General features: G+C 44.3%; 1 protein-coding gene across 1 annotated transcript in view; it reads right to left on the bottom strand.

The window, feature by feature from the left end:
• The window catches only part of galnt9 (polypeptide N-acetylgalactosaminyltransferase 9), a gene marked incomplete at both ends in the record, with an annotated part of 136,804 nt that overhangs the window by 70,452 nt on the left and 43,967 nt on the right, over positions 1 to 22,385 (bottom strand). The window contains 2 exons of the mRNA XM_080738364.1: positions 11,593 to 11,767; positions 20,002 to 20,168. Coding sequence (XP_080594490.1) covers positions 11,593 to 11,767; positions 20,002 to 20,168 — 342 coding nt within the window. The remainder of the gene's footprint in view (positions 1 to 11,592; positions 11,768 to 20,001; positions 20,169 to 22,385) is intronic.

The raw sequence follows: 22,385 nt of genomic DNA, 5'->3' as shown, positions 1-22,385 counted from the left end.
CGATTCCCGGCCAGGCCAGCAATGTGACAATGTGTCCCTGAGCAAGACTCTTAACCCCTAATTGCTCCCCGAGCACCACACATGGCTGCTCACTGCTCCTAGTTGTTATAGGATGGGTAAAAAGCAGAGGACAAATTTCACGTATGTGCAAATCTACTGTGACAAAAAAAACACCCCAAGGCCTGGGGCCTATATTATTATTATTACTGGGCCGCCCTTCGCCCAGCGTCTAGTCGGCGACCTGGCCAACTCGGAACAATGTAAATAGGGAATGAATGCCCCGCCCTTTAATGCAAACCCCATTATACCTGTTTTTTACCTGGTCATAGGACCCGTTTTGACCATCTGTCTGCCTGTGTCCATTTATGCCCATATATGGAGATATTTGTATCTGTCTGTCTGTCTGTCTGTCGGCGTCCATTTTATGTCCATATATGGAGATCACTGCAGTTATAGTTCTGGGTCCATTTTATGCCCATGCATATATGGAGATATCTGTCTATCTGCGTCCATTTTATGCCCATATATGGAGTATCTGTCTGTGCCTCCAACTGTGTTGCAGACACAGTGCCGGTTCCCCCTTTAATGCAAACCTCATTATACCTGTTGTCATAGGACCCGTTTTGAACATCTGTTTGCCTGTGTCCATTTATGCCCATATATGGAGATATCTGTATCTGTCTGTCTGTCTGTCTGTCTGTCGGCGTCCATTTTATGTCCATATATGGAGATCACTGCAGTTATAGTTCTGGGTCCATTTTATGCCCATATATGGAGATATCTGTCTATCTGCGTCCATTTTATGCCCATATATGGAGTATCTGTCTGTGCCTCCAACTGTGTTGCAGACACAGTGCCGGTTCCCCCTTTAATGCAAACCTCATTATACCTGTTGTCATAGGACCCGTTTTGAACATCTGTTTGCCTGTGTCCATTTATGCCCATATATGGAGATATCTGTATCTGTCTGTCTGTCTGTCTGTCTGTCTGTCGGCGTCCATCTTATGTCCATATATGGAGATCACTGCAGTTATAGTTCTGGGTCCATTTTATGCCCATATATGGAGATATCTGTCTATCTGCGTCCATTTTATGCCCATATATGGAGTATCTGTCTGTGCCTCCAATCTGTCTGTCTGTCTGTCTGTCTGTCTGTCTGTCGGCGTCCATTTTATGTCCATATATGGAGATCACTGCAGTTATAGTTCTGGGTCCATTTTATGCCCATATATGGAGATATCTGTCTATCTGCGTCCATTTTATGCCCATATATGGAGTATCTGTCTGTGCCTCCAACTGTGTTGCAGACACAGTGCCGGTTCCCCCTTTAACACATGGGCGGCCAAGGTTTATAACATTTATAGCTGTTGCTGGTGCCACCATTGACTTACGTTATGTTTTGATGAGCCCCGCAAGCTTCGTGCGTGTGCACGTGCGTGTCCAGAGAAGATTGAGGAGGTACTCCATTTGTTTACAAACGCTCGCGAAACTCGCGGTAAAAAAATCGCGGTAAATTCGCGGTAAAGTGTCGCCGTGAAAACAATCAGCTCTCTGCCTCCATGGGGCTGTTTTTACCTCATTCTCAGATAAAGCCGTTCTTATGTTTCAAAGTAGAATCTAAAGCCATGTAAAATCCTTCCGTGTGGGGAGAGACAGGGGGCTTCCTGCCCTGGCTGGGTGACGTAATGGATTCAGGGCATGCAAAGGGAAGCTGCGGTCTCGAAAAGTTAACTATTTGTTGACTCGTCCCTCGACGATATAACTTCCTGTGGCAGGGTGACATCTAGTGGCCATAACTCGTCCCTGAACGCGTTTGGCTCCCCAAGTGTTAATGCAAACCTCATTATACCTGTTGTCATAGGACCCGTTTTGAACATCTGTTTGCCTGTGTCCATTTATGCCCATATATGGAGATATCTGTATCTGTCTGTCTGTCTGTCTGTCTGTCGGCGTCCATTTTATGTCCATATATGGAGATCACTGCAGTTATAGTTCTGGGTCCATTTTATGCCCATATATGGAGATATCTGTCTATCTGCGTCCATTTTATGCCCTGCAGTTATAGTTCTGGGTCCATTTTATGCCCATATATGGAGATATCTGTCTATCTGCGTCCATTTTATGCCCATATATGGAGTATCTGTCTGTGCCTCCAACTGTGTTGCAGACACAGTGCCGGTTCCCCCTTTAATGCAAACCTCATTATACCTGTTGTCATAGGACCCGTTTTGAACATCTGTTTGCCTGTGTCCATTTATGCCCATATATGGAGATATCTGTATCTGTCTGTCTGTCTGTCTGTCGGCGTCCATTTTATGTCCATATATGGAGATCACTGCAGTTATAGTTCTGGGTCCATTTTATGCCCATATATGGAGATATCTGTCTATCTGCGTCCATTTTATGCCCATATATGGAGTATCTGTCTGTGCCTCCAATCTGTCTGTCTGTCTGTCTGTCTGTCTGTCTGTCGGCGTCCATTTTATGTCCATATATGGAGATCACTGCAGTTATAGTTCTGGGTCCATTTTATGCCCATATATGGAGATATCTGTCTATCTGCGTCCATTTTATGCCCATATATGGAGTATCTGTCTGTGCCTCCAACTGTGTTGCAGACACAGTGCCGGTTCCCCCTTTAATGCAAACCTCATTATACCTGTTGTCATAGGACCCGTTTTGAACATCTGTTTGCCTGTGTCCATTTATGCCCATATATGGAGATATCTGTATCTGTCTGTCTGTCTGTCTGTCGGCGTCCATTTTATGTCCATATATGGAGATCACTGCAGTTATAGTTCTGGGTCCATTTTATGCCCATATATGGAGATATCTGTCTATCTGCGTCCATTTTATGCCCATATATGGAGTATCTGTCTGTGCCTCCAACTGTGTTGCAGACACAGTGCCGGTTCCCCCTTTAATGCAAACCTCATTATACCTGTTGTCATAGGACCCGTTTTGAACATCTGTTTGCCTGTGTCCATTTATGCCCATATATGGAGATATCTGTATCTGTCTGTCTGCGTCCATTTTATGCCCATATATGGAGATCTTTGACCATCTGTTTGCCTCTGTCCATTTATGTCCATATATGGAGATATCTGGCTATCTGCGTCCATTTTATGCCCATATATGGATATATGGAGATCACTGCAGTTATAGTTCTGGGTCCATTTTATGCCCATATATGGAGATATCTGTCTATGGAGAACGCGCGTGCCCGTGGGACGAACGGTTCTCGAGATACGCGGATTACCTACATACATACACACTCACAGATATTTTTTGTTGACTCATGTGGCGTACGTGATGTCAGAGCCTTTTATGAAGTGATGTCACAATGAGTCAGAGCTTTCGCCGATTTCCTCAGAAACAGCCTGATGTCAACAATCAACCCCGCATAAGGAGATTCCGAACGTTTCGCGCCGGTTCGGGAAAACCGCGCGTCGGGTCGGGTCGAGACCCGGCACTGCACTCCGTGCCGCGGCGGGGAACGCGCGTGCCGAATCTGAAGCCGGTGGGACGAACGGTTCTCGAGATACGCGGATTACAAACACACACACACGCACGCAGAGACTTCTCGCATTTATAGATAGATGACATCAGAGCAGGATAATATAGATAGCAAAGATTCACAAATGAGTAATTGTAACCACTGTTGAAAATTGTTAAGCCTTGTTTGACGAATAATATGTATATTAACACAGTTTCAAAAACTGATTAAGATTAAAAACAATCTCTTTAATGATTGAGAGGAACTTTCTTTCTTTCTTTCTTTCTTTCTTTCTTTCTTTCTTTCTTTCTTTCTTTTTTCTTTCTTTCTTTCTTTCATTTCCATCACTCACTCTGAATCAAAGCCAAAGCTCAATAGGTCACAAAGTACAGCTGAGCAATTTGCCCACCATTCACGTCCTCAAGGAGCTGCTCTCTGAACCACGTATTTCATTATAAGCCTCGCCATGACGAAGGAAGCTCTCTTATCTGCAGCACACACTCAGTGGGAAGTCGCTTCTGGCTACACGGCTAATCACTAATCATGAATAAGGCGGCAGATTGCAATATAGCAGAATTTAGGGGAGAAGAACAAAATGAAACAATATAAATGTATTTGCATTTACACTGCACCCCATCCATGGACCTGAGAACAGTTAAAACGACACCTCTCATTACAATCACTGCCTTTTCCTCTGTTTAATGCTATTCATTACAACCAACAGAGTGAGTGAGAGAGTGAGAGAGTGAGAAAGTGAGAAAGCGAGAACAGCTAGAATGGACGAGCACATGTCACAGGGCAGGCATTGATGCGTGCGTGCGTGCGTGCGTGCGTGCGTGCGTGCGTGCGTGCGTGCGTGCGTGCGTGCGTGCGTGCGTGCGTGCGTGCGTGCGTGCGTGGCGTGGCGTGCGTGCGTGGCGTGCGTGCACATGTGTGTCTGTGTGGGTGGCAGAGGAGATAAATTGCACACATTTAGTTGATGCAACATCACATTAACCATAAGCAATGATCTCATATCCTCGTATTAAGGCAAAGACGATCTTGGAAATGAGACTCCACTGTCACTCCACTGCTCCACTGCTCGTTACCCCCTCATGAACTAAAATGGTTGTGGAATTTGCTGCATTGCACAGAGGAAATGTTACCATAATAGGGATTCATGTGTCAAAAATCTTATTATGAGTAGGCCTATGTGTTAGGCTGTATAGAATGGGGAGTGTCCAAATTGATCTCAAACCCTGAAAATGCTTAATTGCATTGTATGTTATGTGTCTGTGTGTATATATACGGTATATATCTCTTGTATTAAATTGGCTTGACAGGTACAGACATGTCAAAGGTGTGATTCTTTTAATAAGCAAGAAATTACACAGAAATGACTCCTTTTATGCCAGCGTGCGCCCTTGTGGACTAGCCTTGCTGAGGTGGTGACGTCACCGAGAACGCTGCTCCCTCATTGGCTAAAGGCCCAGCCAACGAGGAGAAAGTAACGCGAAACGACGAAATGACATACTGTGGCGGCTAGGTGTTTGATGATCTATAGACCAGCTTTGCAAGCTGGTAGAAATCTGTCTTGCAACCTGAGTACAATGTCAGACCCTTTCTTTACCATCACTTTGATGCCGTTCCACAGTATACTATATAATCAAGACAACTTTTTAAAAAGACTATAGCCTCATTTATAATGCTGCAGAACCACCCACTCAATGAAAGTGGCTGATTTTTTACTGAAAAACGTTGTGAGCCTTAGGCAATCTCCCCAGCTTAATTTGTGATAGTGTGTGGGTTTCATATAACTACAGTATACGTATCTGCACACCTTAAAAGGGACTGTGCTTTGACACCGAATAATGCGAGAAGTATGAGCGTCTCATAGAAAACTGAAGCAGCTGTAAAGTGCACTGTAGTATGATGAAATTATGTCTGTTTTAACAGCAATGCAAATCAACAATTCCACTGCAAACACAACCCCATAGGAATATAGCAACAGCAACACATTCACAGTAAAATCCTGTGCAAATTCACAATGGCATTGCACTGCACAGCCTTTGCGCCCACTAAACCCACACAAAAGACATAAAGAAACTGTATAATTCTCAAAGCACCCGCAAAATGTGAAATGTAATGCGCTGGCAAGCAAGTAGTGTCTCTGTGCTCCAGTGCTTGCACGTATTTAAATTTGCTAATAATTAGTGACACATTTGGCACAACTTCGGCCTATTTCAAGGAAAATGGGCCTCACTGCTAAACAATTTCCAATTCACAAACAACAGCGCAGTGAAAGTTATTATTAGGCTACCAGTTACAGTACCACTAGAGAGGTAGTGGTAACTGAAGCAAATTCATAAGGGGTGTTTAACCCAGACTTCCACAAAATGAGGCCAAACTGCACTCAGTTGAAACAACGTAACATGTTTGTAACCGCATGTTATTAGCACAACATCTTCTGTGAATCGGCTCATACTTCTCCCTAATACTTCTTAAGACGGGGGCAATTTATATGCAATTCACGCACACGCACACGCGCACGCACACGCACACACACACACACACACACACACACACACACACACACACACACACACACACACACACACACACATACACACACACACACACAGTCACAAACATTTTGAAAGTATCAAGTTATTGCTTCCGTAGGTCGCAGTTTACTGTCAGAACCGGCACAGCTTGTCCGTATACATGTAACGCCTGACACTGTTGTTCCCCTGACACATCATTATGACATCACAGGTGACATCACAGTGATGTCAGATACCCAGAGCAGGGATAACGCCTGACACTGTGGTTCCCCTGACACATCACTGTGACATCACAGGTGACATCACAGTGATGTCAGATACTCAGAGCAGGGATCTCCATATATTGGCATAAACAGGTGAGATCACAGTGGAGTGGCTGGTTCAGACAGGGATCTCCATGTATGGGCATAAAGGGGATTGTATGTTGTGATGTCATGGGAACCACTCTATGCCCATATATGGAGATCCCTGATGTCATCAATATTAAGCCCATATCTAACAGGAATCCATATATGGGGAACTGGTCTGATATACTGTATATCACTGGCCAGACGGCCGAGACCTCGCCCTTTAGAGGTCGCTTGTCGCCCTGAGGCGTCTTACTAGGTAGTTAAATAATATGTAATTCATTTTGCCTAAAAGCCATTCAGACATTTTAATTTCATTAATATGTTCTAATGTTTAATGCCAAAAGCACAATTCAATTCAGTTAATCACAATTATTTCTGTGAGAAATTAATCAAGTAAAATGTCATGATGGTGACAGCTCTACATACTGTATACAGTACGCAAACTGTTTGCACTTTCTTGCTGGCGGTGCAGCCTTTATCTCGCCATACAGTAGAGTAGGGACAGTGCTGTATACTGTAGTTGATGCAGGCGCTGGTACTGTGTGTACAAGGTCATTCAGGATGGCTCAGGACCATGAAGAGCCTGAGGTCTCATCCATCTCACTTATCACTGCATGTGCCATAGCGAATAATCATAAAATGATAAATAGCTCGACTTCCTCACTGTAACTAAGGGACGTGGTAGATACCGCTAGTGAATCTATTTCAATAAAGGGCAGCCACACAACTCCATGCACATGTTAGGAAGTTGTATTATGACAAAAGGGCAACATGATGCATTTTATATTTGTAGCTCCTGCAAACACAGGAACTGCCCTTGTGCATGCATACAGGTCATGTATGCACAAGCGCATGATGCACGCACAAACACAAACACACAAACATGCAAGCACGCACGCGCACATACACATGCACACGCACACGCACACATGCACAGACGAACGCACGCACGCACACCTGACATTATAGTACATGTCCACAACAACAAGGAAGCCTATATACCTGTATTCTATCATCCATTATCACAGGCCTTTACGTAGATAGAACTCCATCTCAACACAATGAAATCCTTAGTCTTAATTACATTTTGTACAAATGACACCAAGAGTAGAGAACCCAAGCAGGGGCTCAGCTCAGGACTAATACAAAGTAAAGCAAATGTGAAGCAACAACCAAAACGTAATGTATCTTGTTAAAGAAAGAAGGGGTGTGTGCAGTGGCATGTGTGAGTGATGCATGTAACGCATGACTGCAGCAGATGTGTACCGACTACGAAACCGCCATGACGTGTAACAAAAGGTCTGCCTTATAGTGTGTGGGTGTGTGCATGCCTACGTGTGTGTGTGTCGGGTGGCCATAAGCCGGCAAACAGAGAAAATCGACGAGGAGGATGTATTCATCCATATTGAGGCAACAGGGACGTGTGTGTGTGTGTGTGTGTGTGTGTGTGTGTGTGTGTGTGTGTGTGTGTGTGTGTGTGTGTGTGTGTGTGTGTGTGTGTGTGTGTGTGTGTGTGTGTGTGTGTGTGTGTGTGTGTGTGTGTGTGTGTGTGTGTGTGAAAGAGAGAGAGAGAGAGAGAGAGAGAGAGAGAGAGAGAGAGTTGGGGGCGGAGAGGCAAAGATGTGCTTCCGTTTTCCGAACAAAGAGCAGATGGGGGAACAGATGAGGGAACCACCGGGGTATCAATTACCATCAGCAGCACCAGCGCATGATGCTTGGGCCAATAATTCAACCCTCTCTCAGTGTTGCTGCCTGTTTGCTGCCTGGCTTTGCTTGATACTTCTGTTTCCACTGAACCTATCACATGCATACCCAACAGCACAGACATGTGAGGATCAAGGAATGTGGCTCATACAATACAATCATAACCTTTAACAAAGGGGGTCAAACGTGTGACCTGGTGTTGTGTGTGACTGACCTGCTCGACTGCACAGCAGACAGCACGTTTGAACTTGGCTGTGTGCCCTTTTTGTGCCCTTTTGCCCTTTTTTTTAATGGCCTGCCCAACATCCCTGGCCCTTATCAAGATGATGTGCTGTATTTCGGGAGGCTTCGACCACATTCTCCCATGCATGTATCCCTGCGGTTGCACGTGACCGTTGGCAGCCAATAGCCTCCTCTGATCGCATTTCAATCTATGATGGCAACACCCATGCCAAGGACCCATATTGTTTCATTTGCGCTGCATAGAAACCAATGGCGTCGCTTTGTCCATATCTTTTATACAGTCTATGAGTGCAGTAGATCTTGAAGCCACCAGGGCGGCCACCTCACACATGTTCTGAAAATCTTCTAAATCTTGTCACAAAATCCCGACTATCATTTTTTTTGTGCCTTAGGGCAGTGATTCTCAACCTTTTTTCTGCATGGGCACACTTTTCATGTCCCAATAGAATCCATGGGCACACCAACATAATACGGGGGTGTAGATATCGTCACTGTTGGGAAGAAACCTTGTATCTCCAAGTTTCACGTTTCTTCGCAAAGTAAAGCCCTGCTTCATCATGCAAGGCTGTCGCACAACAGTAGTGAAAACAGCAGATCTATAAGCACACAACGCCTCGCACTGCGAGGCGTTGTGTGCTTGTAGATCGGCTGTTTTCACTAGTTTAAATCATTTTTTAAATGATAAATACAATACTGGCTTTCAAGCAGTTTCAAGGGGCACACTTGACCCTTCTCAGGGGCACACAAAGGTCCCCAGACACAGTGGTTGAGAAACACTGCCTTAGGGCACAGCTAATGGGGGTCCTAACAAATACACTAGATGCAGAGACGTCAAGTGCCCTCCCACCTCGTTAACCTTGCAACTACAAACATTCCTCTTTGTAGCCTGTTGGCCATCATTAGCAGTCTTGGAATAATTGCCAATAGGCTACAAAGAGAAATGTTTTCATTTTTACATGGTAATGACAACGTATTGCTTATTTTACTGTCCAATGACATGGGCCAAGTTTTTGTGGGACATCTTGCCCTATTAGCATAAGACATCCAATGTACTACATTATTTCTGGTGTGAAACGGCACAACGTTTCCCCCCCTTTTCCGGGGTTTGAGCACCTGCCCTCTCAGTGCTCTCTGCACGGCCCCGCCCTAGAGTGTGAATAAAGACAATGGGAAACTAAGACATAGCTTACTGCTTTTATAAAGCGTTCTTTTTGTGTTATCCTTTTAGCCTAAATGCTGTACCTTCATGCTGTTTCCTTTTTTTATTATTAATTATTAAATACAAAATTATATATTACATCAATCAATCAATCAATCAAAACATGCAAATTATAGACATATTTACATGTCAGTAATGTCAGAACCAGCGTAAAATGCGAATTAATCTACTTTGCATTTTTGTAAATCGGAATTATGCCTAAGCTGACGTCAGCAAGGGGGAGAAGACGACAGCCAGCCCCAAGGCCTCCCCTAAGTAACAAGAAATCTTGTGAAATAAAATGTCGTCAACCAATCATCAGGGATGATGATACACGAAAGAAGAATAGAATCCGCCGACGGTTTGAAACCGTTTGTTTGGCACAGTAATAGTGATGTAATGTGGTCTCAGGTGTGTGTTTATTATATAACAGTTTACAATGGCTTTGAACACAGCTCAGCCAGTCATAATCAAGGACCAGAACTATTTGTTTTATAATTGACATTTTGCTGGCATGTGTATGCCTGGCATACGTCATGTACTATATTGAGTAATGCTAATGTGAAATTTTCTCATCACACGTTATGAGAGCTGAAATCATTGGTAAAATCTGTTTAGCAAGCTCTTCCCCCTTGTTTCATAGCAGTAAACAATTTATAAGCCAACAAACGTTTAACTAAGACCACCCCCACCCCCATCACCATCCCAACACACACGCACGCACACACACACACGCACGCACGCACGCACACACACCACACCACACCACACCACACCACACACAAACAATGCACACCCCCATCTGCCTCCCAGCCTCCCTGGGAGAAGGCTGCTCTCCATCTTCAAATGCAGACAGGGTTTGGGTGACAGGCTCAAATTAGGTGCCAATTACACGCATTTGAGCAACTCGTTTTGGTGGCAACACCTATAAGTGGCAGCCAAGACATTGGGCTGAGACCCCCAGAAGTAATTTCATAACGTGCCAGAAAGCCTGAAAGCCAGGCGTCATCGAGAGGAAAAACAATGTAATAAAAGCACGCTTGTAGTTCTCTTCTCCCCCTTCCTCCGTCTCGCACGCCCTCTCTAATTATTGCCAACATGTAGGACAATGTTTTTGTTTCTCAGGGGCAGGGGTGTCACAAGGGGGGGGAAGTGGGACTGAGTTACTAGGGCCCAAGGTGGAGGGGGCCTAGTGACTTTAGCTAATGAAAAATAGCAGATATACAAGCTCACAGCGCGGCATCGAGTGCCGCGCTGCAAGCTTGTAGATCTGCTATTTTTGAAAAGTCGTGAAAATGTGTGCAAATCTTTGAATATATGTATTTTTTTAAGCGGACATTTGTAATTCAAATTTTGCTCCTGGGGGCTCCCTGGAACTAAATATTTTGAGATGGGGCTCCGTGGCCAAATACATATCATTTTGGAGGTCCTTGACATGAAAAAGTTTGAGCACCACTGACATGGAAACATAGGTTTCTTGCACACATTTTCAAAATGTTTCAAAAATAGCAGATCTACAAGCCCGCAGCGTGGGCACTCGTTGCCGCGCTGTGAGCTTGTATATCTGCTATTTCTCAATAGTTAACATTCATGGGGGGCCCGCAGTGAATCCTTGTTGTACCCAGGGCCCAGAATTTGGTGTGACGCCCCTGTTCAGGGGTGTATATTGCTGGACAGGAAGTGCCATTAAACACGACGTCTTTTCCCCCAGTCCAACCCATATTGGCCATTATTCACAGATTAGAAAGGGAGGCGTCGGGGGTGATCGAGGGGGAGAGAGCTTATTAGCTTCTTCATAATAGGGGTCATTCTGTGGGAAAAGTGCTGCCTCTGGTAGAATTTACCAGGGAATGTATTCACCGCCAGGCCTGGCGCCGCATCAAAACGCTTAGGCAAGACAATACAGTGCATATTTCACAGTTAATCATTAATGATGACACGCGCTGCGTTTGAAAACATGAAAATGGCCTAGGTCAACAGCCAAGGTACGGAGGGGTTGTGAAGAGGGGGAAAAAAAGGTGAAACCCCGCGTTGTAAAACACATGACCTTTCTCTTACCAGACAGCGTTGAACTCGACGTGTGCATCAAAGAAACCCACCACGGGGGCAGTGGCCGCGTTCCAGCCGTGGATCCGTGCTCGAATCAGGCCCTCTCTCTTGCTGTTCCTCACAATCTTCACCAGGCCCGGGTAGCGCTTGTTCACATACTGGTCCAGATTAAACTTCAGCTCCACTGTAATGCAGAAGACAGTAGAATAGAATAGTAAGTAAGGAAGTAAGGAAGCAGGTGGGAGATGCTTACAGAATAGAATAGAATTGTGAGAGTGGATTTCACCTCCAGTGCAAAAATGAGAGATGAAAGACGGAGAGACGTTGTCACAAATTGTGAGAAATTGAGATTTTACACTCAATAGAATTGACGGATTTGCACTCTTTTTAGAGTTTAGAAAAGGCATGTTTGTGAGTTGTCATTGGGAAATAATTCAACAACAACATTACAACAAACACTCAGACACACAAATTGTTATCCATGCATGTTCTTTGAGTTTTCAACCCTCCCCAACTGTGCTAAGCTGCGAGTGCCCCCCTTTTGTACGCCGGAGGGGGACAAAGCAGTGATGCTTGCTGTGTAGGACTTCTGCATCATAGCCCTGGCTTGCCCTGACTTTGGCTTATACGCTGTAGGAGCAGACATCAGTCAGTGGTGGAAAAAAACTGCAGCCCAATCCCCAGTGACATAGAAAAACCTGTCATTGGAAGGATCATCTGTCAATAGATTTTGTGTGTGCGTGCATGCGTGCGAGCGTGCGTGCGTGCGTGCGTGCGTGCGTGTGCGTGTGTGTGCGTGTGCTGGGGCGTCACACCAAATTCTGGGCCCTGGATACAAGGATTCGCTGAGGGGCCCCCCATGAATGTTAACCTTTGAAAAATAGCAGATATACAAGCTCACAGCGCGGCACCGAGTGCCGCGCTGCGAGCTTGTAGATCTGCTATTTTTAAAGAATTGTGAAAATGTGTGCAAGAAACGTATGTTTCCATGTCACAGTGGTGCTCAAACCTTTTCATGTCAAAGGACCCCCAAGATGATATGTATTTGGCCACGGACCCCCTTGTCTCAAAATATTTAGTTCCAGAAGCAAAATTTGCACAAATTTTCGGGACTTTTCAAAAATAGCAGATCTACAAGCTCGCAGCGCGGCACTCGGTGCCGCGCTGTGAGCTTGTATATCTGCTATTTTTCAATAGCTAAAGTTACTAGGGCCCCTCCACCTTGGGCCCTAGTAACTCAGTCCCACTCCCCCCCCCCCTTGTGACGCCCCTGTGTGTGTGTGTGTGTGTGTGTGTGTGTGTGTGTGTGTGTGTGTGTGTGTGTGTGCGTGCGTGTGCGTGCATGTGTGTGTGTGTGTGTGTATGTGCGTGTGTGTGTGTGTGTGTGCGTCTGACCGAAGGTCTTTACTCTTAGCTACATATAATAGCTCAGAGGGGGGAGTGTTTGGCATGACACCCCCACTGGGCAACGTGAGAGGGCGGCCTCTGTCAGTCTAATGTTCCATCTATGCTGGCTGTCAGTGATGGAAGAAGTATTTGTTACAGTACAAGGATCAATACTGCAACGTAGAAAAAGTCTAAAAGGACCCATTTTCACAAGCTTTAAAGAAATAGTTCACCCCCAAAATGTTTTTTTTTTTTTTTTTTTTTTTTTTTTTTTTTCAGTTGATTACTCATGCCATGGAGACTTGAGTTCAATAATATTTTTGGGTTTTTGTCAGAGTAAAAAGTACAATATTCGCCTCTAAGATGTAGTGGAGTAGAAGTAAAAGTATTGAAAATTGGAAATACTCCAGTGAAGCAAAAAGTACCTCAACGTTTAGTATTCAAGTACAGTACTTGAGTACAGTACATGTAATTAATTACTTTAAACCACTGCTGCATGTGCATCGTGTCACACACCGAAAACAGACGATCTAAGCTTGACTTGTAGATTGGCTTGTGGAAGCTTATAGATCTGCTTTACTGGTGTGCAGCTACTATTACCTCATTTATACATGTTTTTTGCATAGTAGATCTACAAACTCACAACACGCCACACTGCAACACGCCACACGTTAAAACCCTGAAAAAAACAGCTGCTCTACGTTTCTATTCAGGGTAATGCAGTGGGTATGCAGAGTACGTACTGTAGGTAGCTGAGAAGCCTGCAGGTTATGGAGGCTATTTCAGAAAAAATTGTAACCACCATATTAACCAGAATGTAATTAGGAATAGAAATACATTTGCATATCCCTCTGAGAGTTACAGGATGGTCTCTCTTAACCAAAAAGCCTCTTGGCAGCTGAAATATGATGAAAGCCAAGAGTGCAGACATTTCTGGGCATTGCAGAGAAACAGTAAAGATAAGGTAAATCTGTAGATATTCAGCAAACCAATAGTAGGCAGTGGAGTTATAGACCAGTCGTTCTCAACCTGTGGGTCGGGACCCCCAGGGGGGGGGGGGGGGGGTCCCCAAATGTGCAACACTGTTTTCTCACAACGGTAAACGAACCAACATAAAGATTGAGTGTATAGAGGGTATAAGTGACAATTGAAGGTGCCCGGGTAGCTCAGTCGGTAGAGCTCTCGCCTTTGGACCTTAAGGTCATGGGTTCGATTCCGGGCACCGCCAACTCAGTGTATAAGTAGCAAGCTGTGCGGCAAGTACTGGGAGCTGATGGTAGGTGTGGTGCTCCACCGCAGCAGTCCATCTCCCAGGGGTCTAGCGCATTGTAACGGGGACAGACTCCTGCGTGTTACTGGCTGATACCGACAATAAGCCACTCCCGACCTACTTGAAGGACTTTTTAATACAAATTAAGACACATTAAACGTTGGCAAAATTGTCAAATATTAGAAGCAGAAATCCCCCCCCCCCCCCCCCCCCCACACACACACACACACACACACAACAAATGGAAGATTTTGAACGCCTTGTGGATTGATAGCAGGATTCATGGGGGTGCGGTGGGAGAGAGAGAGAGAGAGAGAGAGAGAGAGAGAGAGAGAGAGAGAGAGTGGTGGGAGTGATAGATGACCTTGTAATCAGAAATTCACAAATTAAATCCCTAGCATTTCCTGTTTAAATGCCCTGAGGCAAGACACTGTGTGAAACCCCACCTCACTGAGAGAATTATTCACCATGCAAATCTGACAGAAGCAATATGTAGGAAGCCATGTGTGCAAGAGGACTAGGCACATTTACACAGCTCTGTGTAAACCATCATAAAGCAAATAATAATGATAATCTTTGTCGTCACATTTGTTGTGATAATCATGCGCTGATATGTTGAAACAGGTCGGAGACCCATTGAATCAATCATTCACACCGACGAGTCGACTGACACCGGAGAATGTGTCTGTTGACTCTGCCCGAAGCGAGTAATGGGATGCGCATGCAGGGGCGTCACACCAAATTCTGGGCCCTGGGTACAAGGATTCACTGCGGGCCCCCCATGAATGTTAACTATTGAAAAATAGCAGATATACAAGCTCACAGCGCGGCACCGAGTGCCGCGCTGCGAGCTTGTATATCAGCTATTTTTGAAAAATCAGGAGAATGTGTGCAAGAAACCTATGTCAAGGACCCCCAAGATGATATGTATTTGGCCACGGACCCCGATCTCAAAATATTTAGTTCCAGGGACCCCCAGAAGAAAAATTTGAGTTAGAAATGTTCGCTTAAAAAATACATATATTCAAAGATTTTCACACATTTTCACAACTTTTCAAAAATAGCAGATCTACAAGCTCGCAGCGCGGCACTCGGTGCCGCGCTGTGAGCTTGTATATCTGCTATTTTTCAATAGATAAAGTATTTAGGGCCCCTCCACCTTGGGCCCCGGTAACTCAGTCCCACTTTCCTACCCCTTGTGACGCCCCTGTGCGCATGCAATATTCATAGGAAACTAAATTGAGTTCATTGTTTAATATCAAAATGCTTGACATTCCATCATCCCAGAGTAAACACAGTCTCAAAATATCTAACCAAAGGCTGTCCTCTAAATCACAATGCCATAAATTGAGTGGTAAGACCTTGATTTACGATGAAAGAAATAATCCCTGTCATGAAAGGTCAGGGTGGTTATTCAAATTAAGGGGAGGTCTAACACACTTAATTGCAGCACTAGTTACAGGAACACAACGTCAATTGGAACGCACACACTATTGATGTTAGGATTCTTTGGCAAAAGTGCAGAGATTGATGCAATGTGGATCTTCTTCTTTTTGAGCGGTGGTCACACCGTCTCCTATACGTGGCCGTGTGTGTATGCGTCCGTCCGGCCGTCCGGCCGTGTATGTAGCCTCAAGCCTGCAGTACCTTTTCTGACCACACATGTTAAGGGAGGGGCGCTGTTGTTCTCACACACACACACACACACACACACACACACACACACACACACACACACACACAGTGTGTGAAGAAACTACAGCATTGTAAAGCACACTAACCCCGCTGCACCCACCCAGTAGTGCTGTTGCACAGCCTCCACGACCACCGCTCAGTTCACACGGGTGTGATTTTTTTGACAAGTTAAGTATGATTTATACTGAATGATGTTGCCCTGCACCAAATATAGCCGACGTACAAGCTCGCAATTCACGTTTCATCGCATTAAATAAAACACTGAGATTCATTTCTGTACAGTAACAGAATACATTTCTAGCAACCATTATCATGTATCATCATAATATCTTCCCAGTGATATGGTAATAGGATAAATCATACATGTTCTGTAGCGTCTTTAATCAGATCTGAATATGCAATGTTTACAGTAATTCAGCTCCAACTGAAATTAATATTACAAGCTGGGGTTCTGCTGGGCCTCGGTTTATGCCCTGTTTTCATTATGTGAACCATTAGGTTATCAAGTTGATAGCGGTATTTGCAAGCAGGGACATGCTGGCCATTGGGAAAAGCGGGTCAACTCCCGAACGGCCGGTTCATTCCCGGCCGGTCCAGGCCGGCCATTAGGAAACAAATAAAAATAAAAATGTCGGCCTTCGTCCCATTTTGGGGGCTGGGCGGCCAACAAAGTAAATCGTCACTGTCGGGCAGAAACCTCGCCTCGCGGTGCGAGGCGTTGTGTGCCTGTAGATCGGCTGTTTTCACTAGTTTAAATCATTTTTAAAATGATAAATGCAAACAGTTTTGGATATACAAGGTTTCCACCCGACAGCGATGAAATATAACTCATGTACAATAATTGGCCCACTGGCTTGTCACTTGTCATGATCTGAAATGGCAAATCTTTGAGTAGCAGCCACGCTATAGAGAGAGATCTCTCTCTATAGCGCGCAATGAGGGCCTCTACAACTCTTTTTCCCGGGCTGAATCAGGGGCCCAGCACGTCCCTGTTTGCAAGAATTGAATTCTGCAAGGCTCATTAGCCCTCTCCTTTTGCTGGCTAATACTGGGAACAACAATAAACTGGGAGTTATCCTCTGTGATAGACAGAGCTAACGCTTATCAACAGGGAGCGTGAATCTAACCGAACGCCGGCAGAGATGATCTAATAAATAAACCCCTCAGCCACCGATAAATATCACAGGCTGCCCCAGAAAAGGATATGTGTCATGGCGACAAGGCAAACATGCCTCCGACGGTGTGATTCATTATGCCTGAGAGTGAGCTCGGCTAGTACCTCCGAGACATATCGTGGAGCCCTTGTTTGAACAAGAGGGGACAGGCGAGAGGCGTCCGGGAAAGGTCAAGCTATCCAGCGCCCATGTTAATTGTCTAATGTCAGAGCAAAGCAACACAGCTCCCTCAGCAACAAACTCCCACGTCTGCACGCATTAACATCACCCAATACAATGGGTAAACGTCATAAACGTCATAAACCTTGATGCTGAAGGTGAAGGATATAGAATACCACACTCGTTTTGCACTGGTTTCCATACCAAATTCTCAATGCTTTTCCCCCCTAGGTTAACATTAATAATGGAAAATAATTCATCTGTGGTTAACAGTTGAATGATGATAATGATGATGATGATGATGATGATGATGATGATGATGATGATGATGGTGATGATGATGATGATGATGATGATGATGATGATGATGATGATGATTACCCTAAAAGAGTGTCACCTTTTGTTCCACGACATAAATTAAACTGTCAATATCGAATGTTCTCAACCATGAATCTTGAAGCTATTATTATGCACATCTAAAAATGTACGGTATATGAAAGGAGAATTCCAGACGAGTGCTTTTCTTACGGTAATCTGATGTTATTCCATCCATAAACCAGTGGTAGAGGTGGGGGGGGGGGATGTTTATTTCTAGCGTGTTAGCTCTGACTGGAGGGGGTGGGATTTAGCGTCTGTTCTCATTTTTGCATGCAGCCCATTATTGACAACACTGTGAAGATGGCTCTGCCATTATGAAGGACAGATTTAAACTAGAAAAAGGAATTGTCAACCGATACAAATAAGCGATTCAGTAAAATCCCATCGCTTGCGGTTGGAGCTGCTGAGGACTCAAGATTAAATAAATAAATAAAAAAGATTTGTACAGATCGTTCTGGAATATAAGATTAACAGAATAAAATGGCTAGTCCGGAATTCTCCTTTAATTGTGGTTGTGTTCTAAAGTCACAGCCTTTGCCCCTCCCATTACCTTCTCCAATATTATGTCCATGAGCTCATCTGTTATGGCCTTACCCCATGCCCATTTGCTCTGAGTTCTCTCCTATAGACAATATTCACACGGCTGCCATTTTGCTAATAAGTTAATGAAATGCCAGACGTTTATTTATATTTTTTTATTTTTTATTTGTTTCTGGAGTTGAGTTCCTGCATTACCGGTACCTACAGTACACCAGTTCCTGACAGTCTGTTGATTATATTAAAATATGTGATAAATAATCCAAAACGTAATGAAACAAATCCCATTGACAATTTTAGGTATACTACTTTTGTGTGACAGCCTTGTGTGATGAAGCATAGCTTTACTTTGCGAAAAAAAAATTGCAAATTTGAAACTTGGAGATACAAGGTTTCTGCCCGACAGTGACGATATATACTGTAGATATGGTACAGGTGTCCTTAGAACAACCTGACGGTGACACTGTGGCCCTACACGTACCCTCAGGCCCCATGAACAGCCCTGGGTGGGAGGCATGCCAGTGGGCGGGTTAGAGCCACGTTATTAGGGGAGGCATTCAGCGGCCATTTTCGCCTGCTCGTTGGTTTTAAATGGCTGCCAATTGAAGAGCCTCAGCGGGGAGAGTGGGGGGAGTGGTTGGTGGGCCAATGTTGACTCTTGCTCAGCCCTCTTTCATATGTTATTTATGCACTCTTTGTCTACTGGCAGCCTGAGGGAAGCAGGGGCCAGTGCTCCATGCCAAGTAATGGAGGGGCCTAGTGTCCTCTGCAATCTTGCTCATAGTCCCTGCCTCTCCAAAACAGGCAGGCTATTTGGATGTGGAGGATGCTGGCCGGCATTGTCAGCTAGAACGGGCCACGCCAGGTGTGGAGCCTGGAGGCAAACTCCAAACGTTCTTTGCCTACATCACCATGGAGACTGTTGTAGGCAGGCACCAGTAGGGCAAAGGACAAGAAGAATCTCTCTCTTCTGCCCTTTGTCTTTCCCCCCCCCCAGCTATTTTTACATTAAGAGCATGCCCCTAGGGGCTCTCTATCCTTTCACTTCCCTCTCTCAGTCTCTCTCAACAGTTAATGCACGCGCCCACACACATGCACACACGCGCGCGTGCGCGCACACACACACACACACACACACACACACACACACTACTACTCCTCATGCAGACCCCCCCACCCCTTTACACACTCGTAAGCCTATATGTGCACAAACCACAATACGGTACTACCTGTAGTTGGATACTGACTTGGTGCCACACTGACCGCACTGGAAATCTGCCAAACGCATCATGTGAAGCTGTGTATGCTGCCTTTTATTTTTTTGTCTCAAGTCAAGGCAGGTCGCAGAAACTGAAAATCGGTGTTGTACATTATGATTGAAAATCCAACTTGCAGAGCAAAAACAGAGGGAACTTGTGAACGAAAAGGTTGCCGGTTCAAATCAATGTAGCAGCGTAAATCTGTGTGAATACTGAAAGTCTGTAGTAAATAATGCAATGCACTCCCTAAATGCATACAGTATATCGTCGTTGTCGGGTGGAAACCTCGTATCTCCAAGTTTCAAATTTGTACGTTCGCGAAGTAAAGCCCTGCTTCATCAGACAAGGCCGTCGCACAAAAGTAGTGAAAACAGCAGATCTACAAGCACACAACGCCTCGCGTGCGAGGCGTTGTGTGCTTGTAGATCGTCTGTTTTCACTAGTTTAAATCATTTTAAAAATGATAAATGCAAAACGAACGGTTTTGGACATGCAAGGTTTCCACCCGACAATGACGATATATTTTCTGATTATGAGGAAAGTTGAAGATGTCTCTTACCACTGTCACTGTTGTCATCCACCAGGATGATCTCCTTGAGGAGGTGGGCAGGAGTGTGGTTGACGACGCTGTGAACGGAGCGAAGGATGACTGACAGGGCCTCGTTCACAAAGATGAAGACCACGGAGATCTGCGGCAGGTCCTCCGGATACGTCAACTGTTTACATCTGTGAGGATTTAAATTAAGACATTTATATTAGGCATGCACTTAAACTTTATATACAGTATTTCACTGACTGGGGCCCCCCAAGAGACTATAGTTGGTCCCAGGCCTGGAAATTTGTCATTTTAGGGGCAAGGCCACTTGGCCTTTGGTGTTGTACATTTTTTTAGAGCACAAAGGCCAAATGCAAGGGCAGGAAGGCCATCAAATAAAACAAGATTTTGGTCCATTGAAAGAATTAATTGAATTTAAGGATAATTTAAAATGTAAAATGTAGACTCTCTACAGTGAAATAAATACATTATGGTATCTACAATCTGATCCATGCTCAGCCCTGCACCAAAAGGATGGGGACTCAACAAAAGACATGTCAAGAAAGAGACACTGGTGTCGACATATTGACAAGAGAGAGATAGAGGAGAAAGTGGTAGACTCAGCTGGGGCATTAAGGCCAAACTGAGGGGCAACGACTGCCATGGCCTTCATGGCCTCCCTGAAATTCCTGCCCTGCTTGGTCCCCTACTTTTCCCCCCTATCCACAAGTTTCCCCGGGAGTTTACTGGAGACTATCAGGACCAAACTTCCGGGTTTAACAGTAGACATACAAGCTCACGTTGCGTCGCAGATGCAACCCGTTGTGAGCTTGTAAATCGGCGGCGGAAGCTCGATGCAGACGTCTGCGCAATGCACTATGGGGCGTTGGAAACTCGTGGATAAACAAATCTTGATCTTCACAGAATATAGCTGATCTGTGAGCTTGTAGATCTGCCATTGTCACTAAATGTTTTTTTTGCAGAATGTTCACCTATTATGACTCAGAATAGGATGGCTATAGGGTTTATTTGGTTAGGGACAGCAGTAGATTAATACTAGAGTCTGTGGACCAGTTGGGAAAAACAATACCACTTTAGGGCAATGAGGAGGCATATTATGGTTGAAAAGCAGGTAATAATATCTGCAGTGGGGAATACTTTAGCAGACACTGCCTTTTACAGCAGCTCTGCAGCAAGATGTGTGAACACATCTTACATTACCTGAAAGGTTCATTTGCAACTAGTATCTGTAGTTCTAAAAGTCCCTAAAATTAAGTCAACTAATTATGAAAGTGAAATCATTCAAATTTGGGAAAATATGAAAGAGCAAAAGCATTAGCATTTGGAGAGAAGGGCACATAAATCACACATGAAACAAAGATAGCAAATTGCCGTTGTCGGGTGGAAACCGTACATGTCCAAAACAGTTCGGTTTGTATTTATCATTATAAAAATGATTTAAAATTGTGAAAATAGCCGATCTGCAAGCACACGTGTGCTTAATTGTGTGCTATTTTCACTAGTTTTGTGCGACAGTCTTGTGCGATGAAACTTTTACTTTATGAAAACTTGAATATAGGTTTCTGCCCGACAATGAAGAAATGGTATTCCAGCTCAATGTGGGTAGCTTTTGAATTTTTGATTTAACGTGTCCCACATCACTTTGTTTCACAGAAACAAAGCCCTCAGGGCAAAAGCACGGCACTCTCCCAAGATTTAGTTTGCAGACCCACTTCCATTTCATAAATAAGCAACAGCTCCCAGCCTTTTTTCTTTTTTTCTCCCCCTTCTTTTTTCTCCCCAATTTAGTCATTGCCAATTCCTCCCATGTACTGTATATAGTCCCTGTCACTGAAAACACCTGCTGTACTTATTGCCAGCAAGAGTCTTTGTACTGTAGACCAGTGGTTCCCAAACCTTTTAGCTTGAGACCCAAAAGAGAGATTAAACGTTTGCACATGACCCAAACTAGTTAAAATAGTAGAACTACAAGCTCGAGCTTGTATACCCGCTATTTTCACTACTTCTTAAACATTTGTTTTCTAATTTATGGAATTTCTTACATTTCTATTTTATTTATTCATGAAATTACTTTACTCCGTTTTTTTAATACATTTTTAGCTTTTTTGGGAATGTTTTTGGAAAATCTTTTAAACGAAATAATAAAAAATTAAATGTAGAAAACAAATGCTTGCGTGCGTGCGTGCGTGCGTGTGTGCGTGCGTGCGTGCGTGTATGTATGTCTGTCAGTGCATGTATGTAGACTATTATCAGTAAACTTTTAAGAGGGCTCAATGGTGAACAGGATTCTCAACAGATAAATTACTTGTTAAAACCCTGTAACAACAGATAAAGTAGCCTACATGAAGATTGCTTTTACATGGTATAAACAAACACACACACACACA

The sequence above is a fragment of the Nannobrachium achirus genome (genome assembly GCF_963921795.1).
Source record: "Nannobrachium achirus genome assembly, chromosome: 12".
NCBI lineage: Eukaryota > Metazoa > Chordata > Actinopteri > Myctophiformes > Myctophidae > Nannobrachium > Nannobrachium achirus.
Note: the sequence above shows the minus strand (reverse complement) of the source record. Positions and strands in the feature narration are given on the sequence as shown.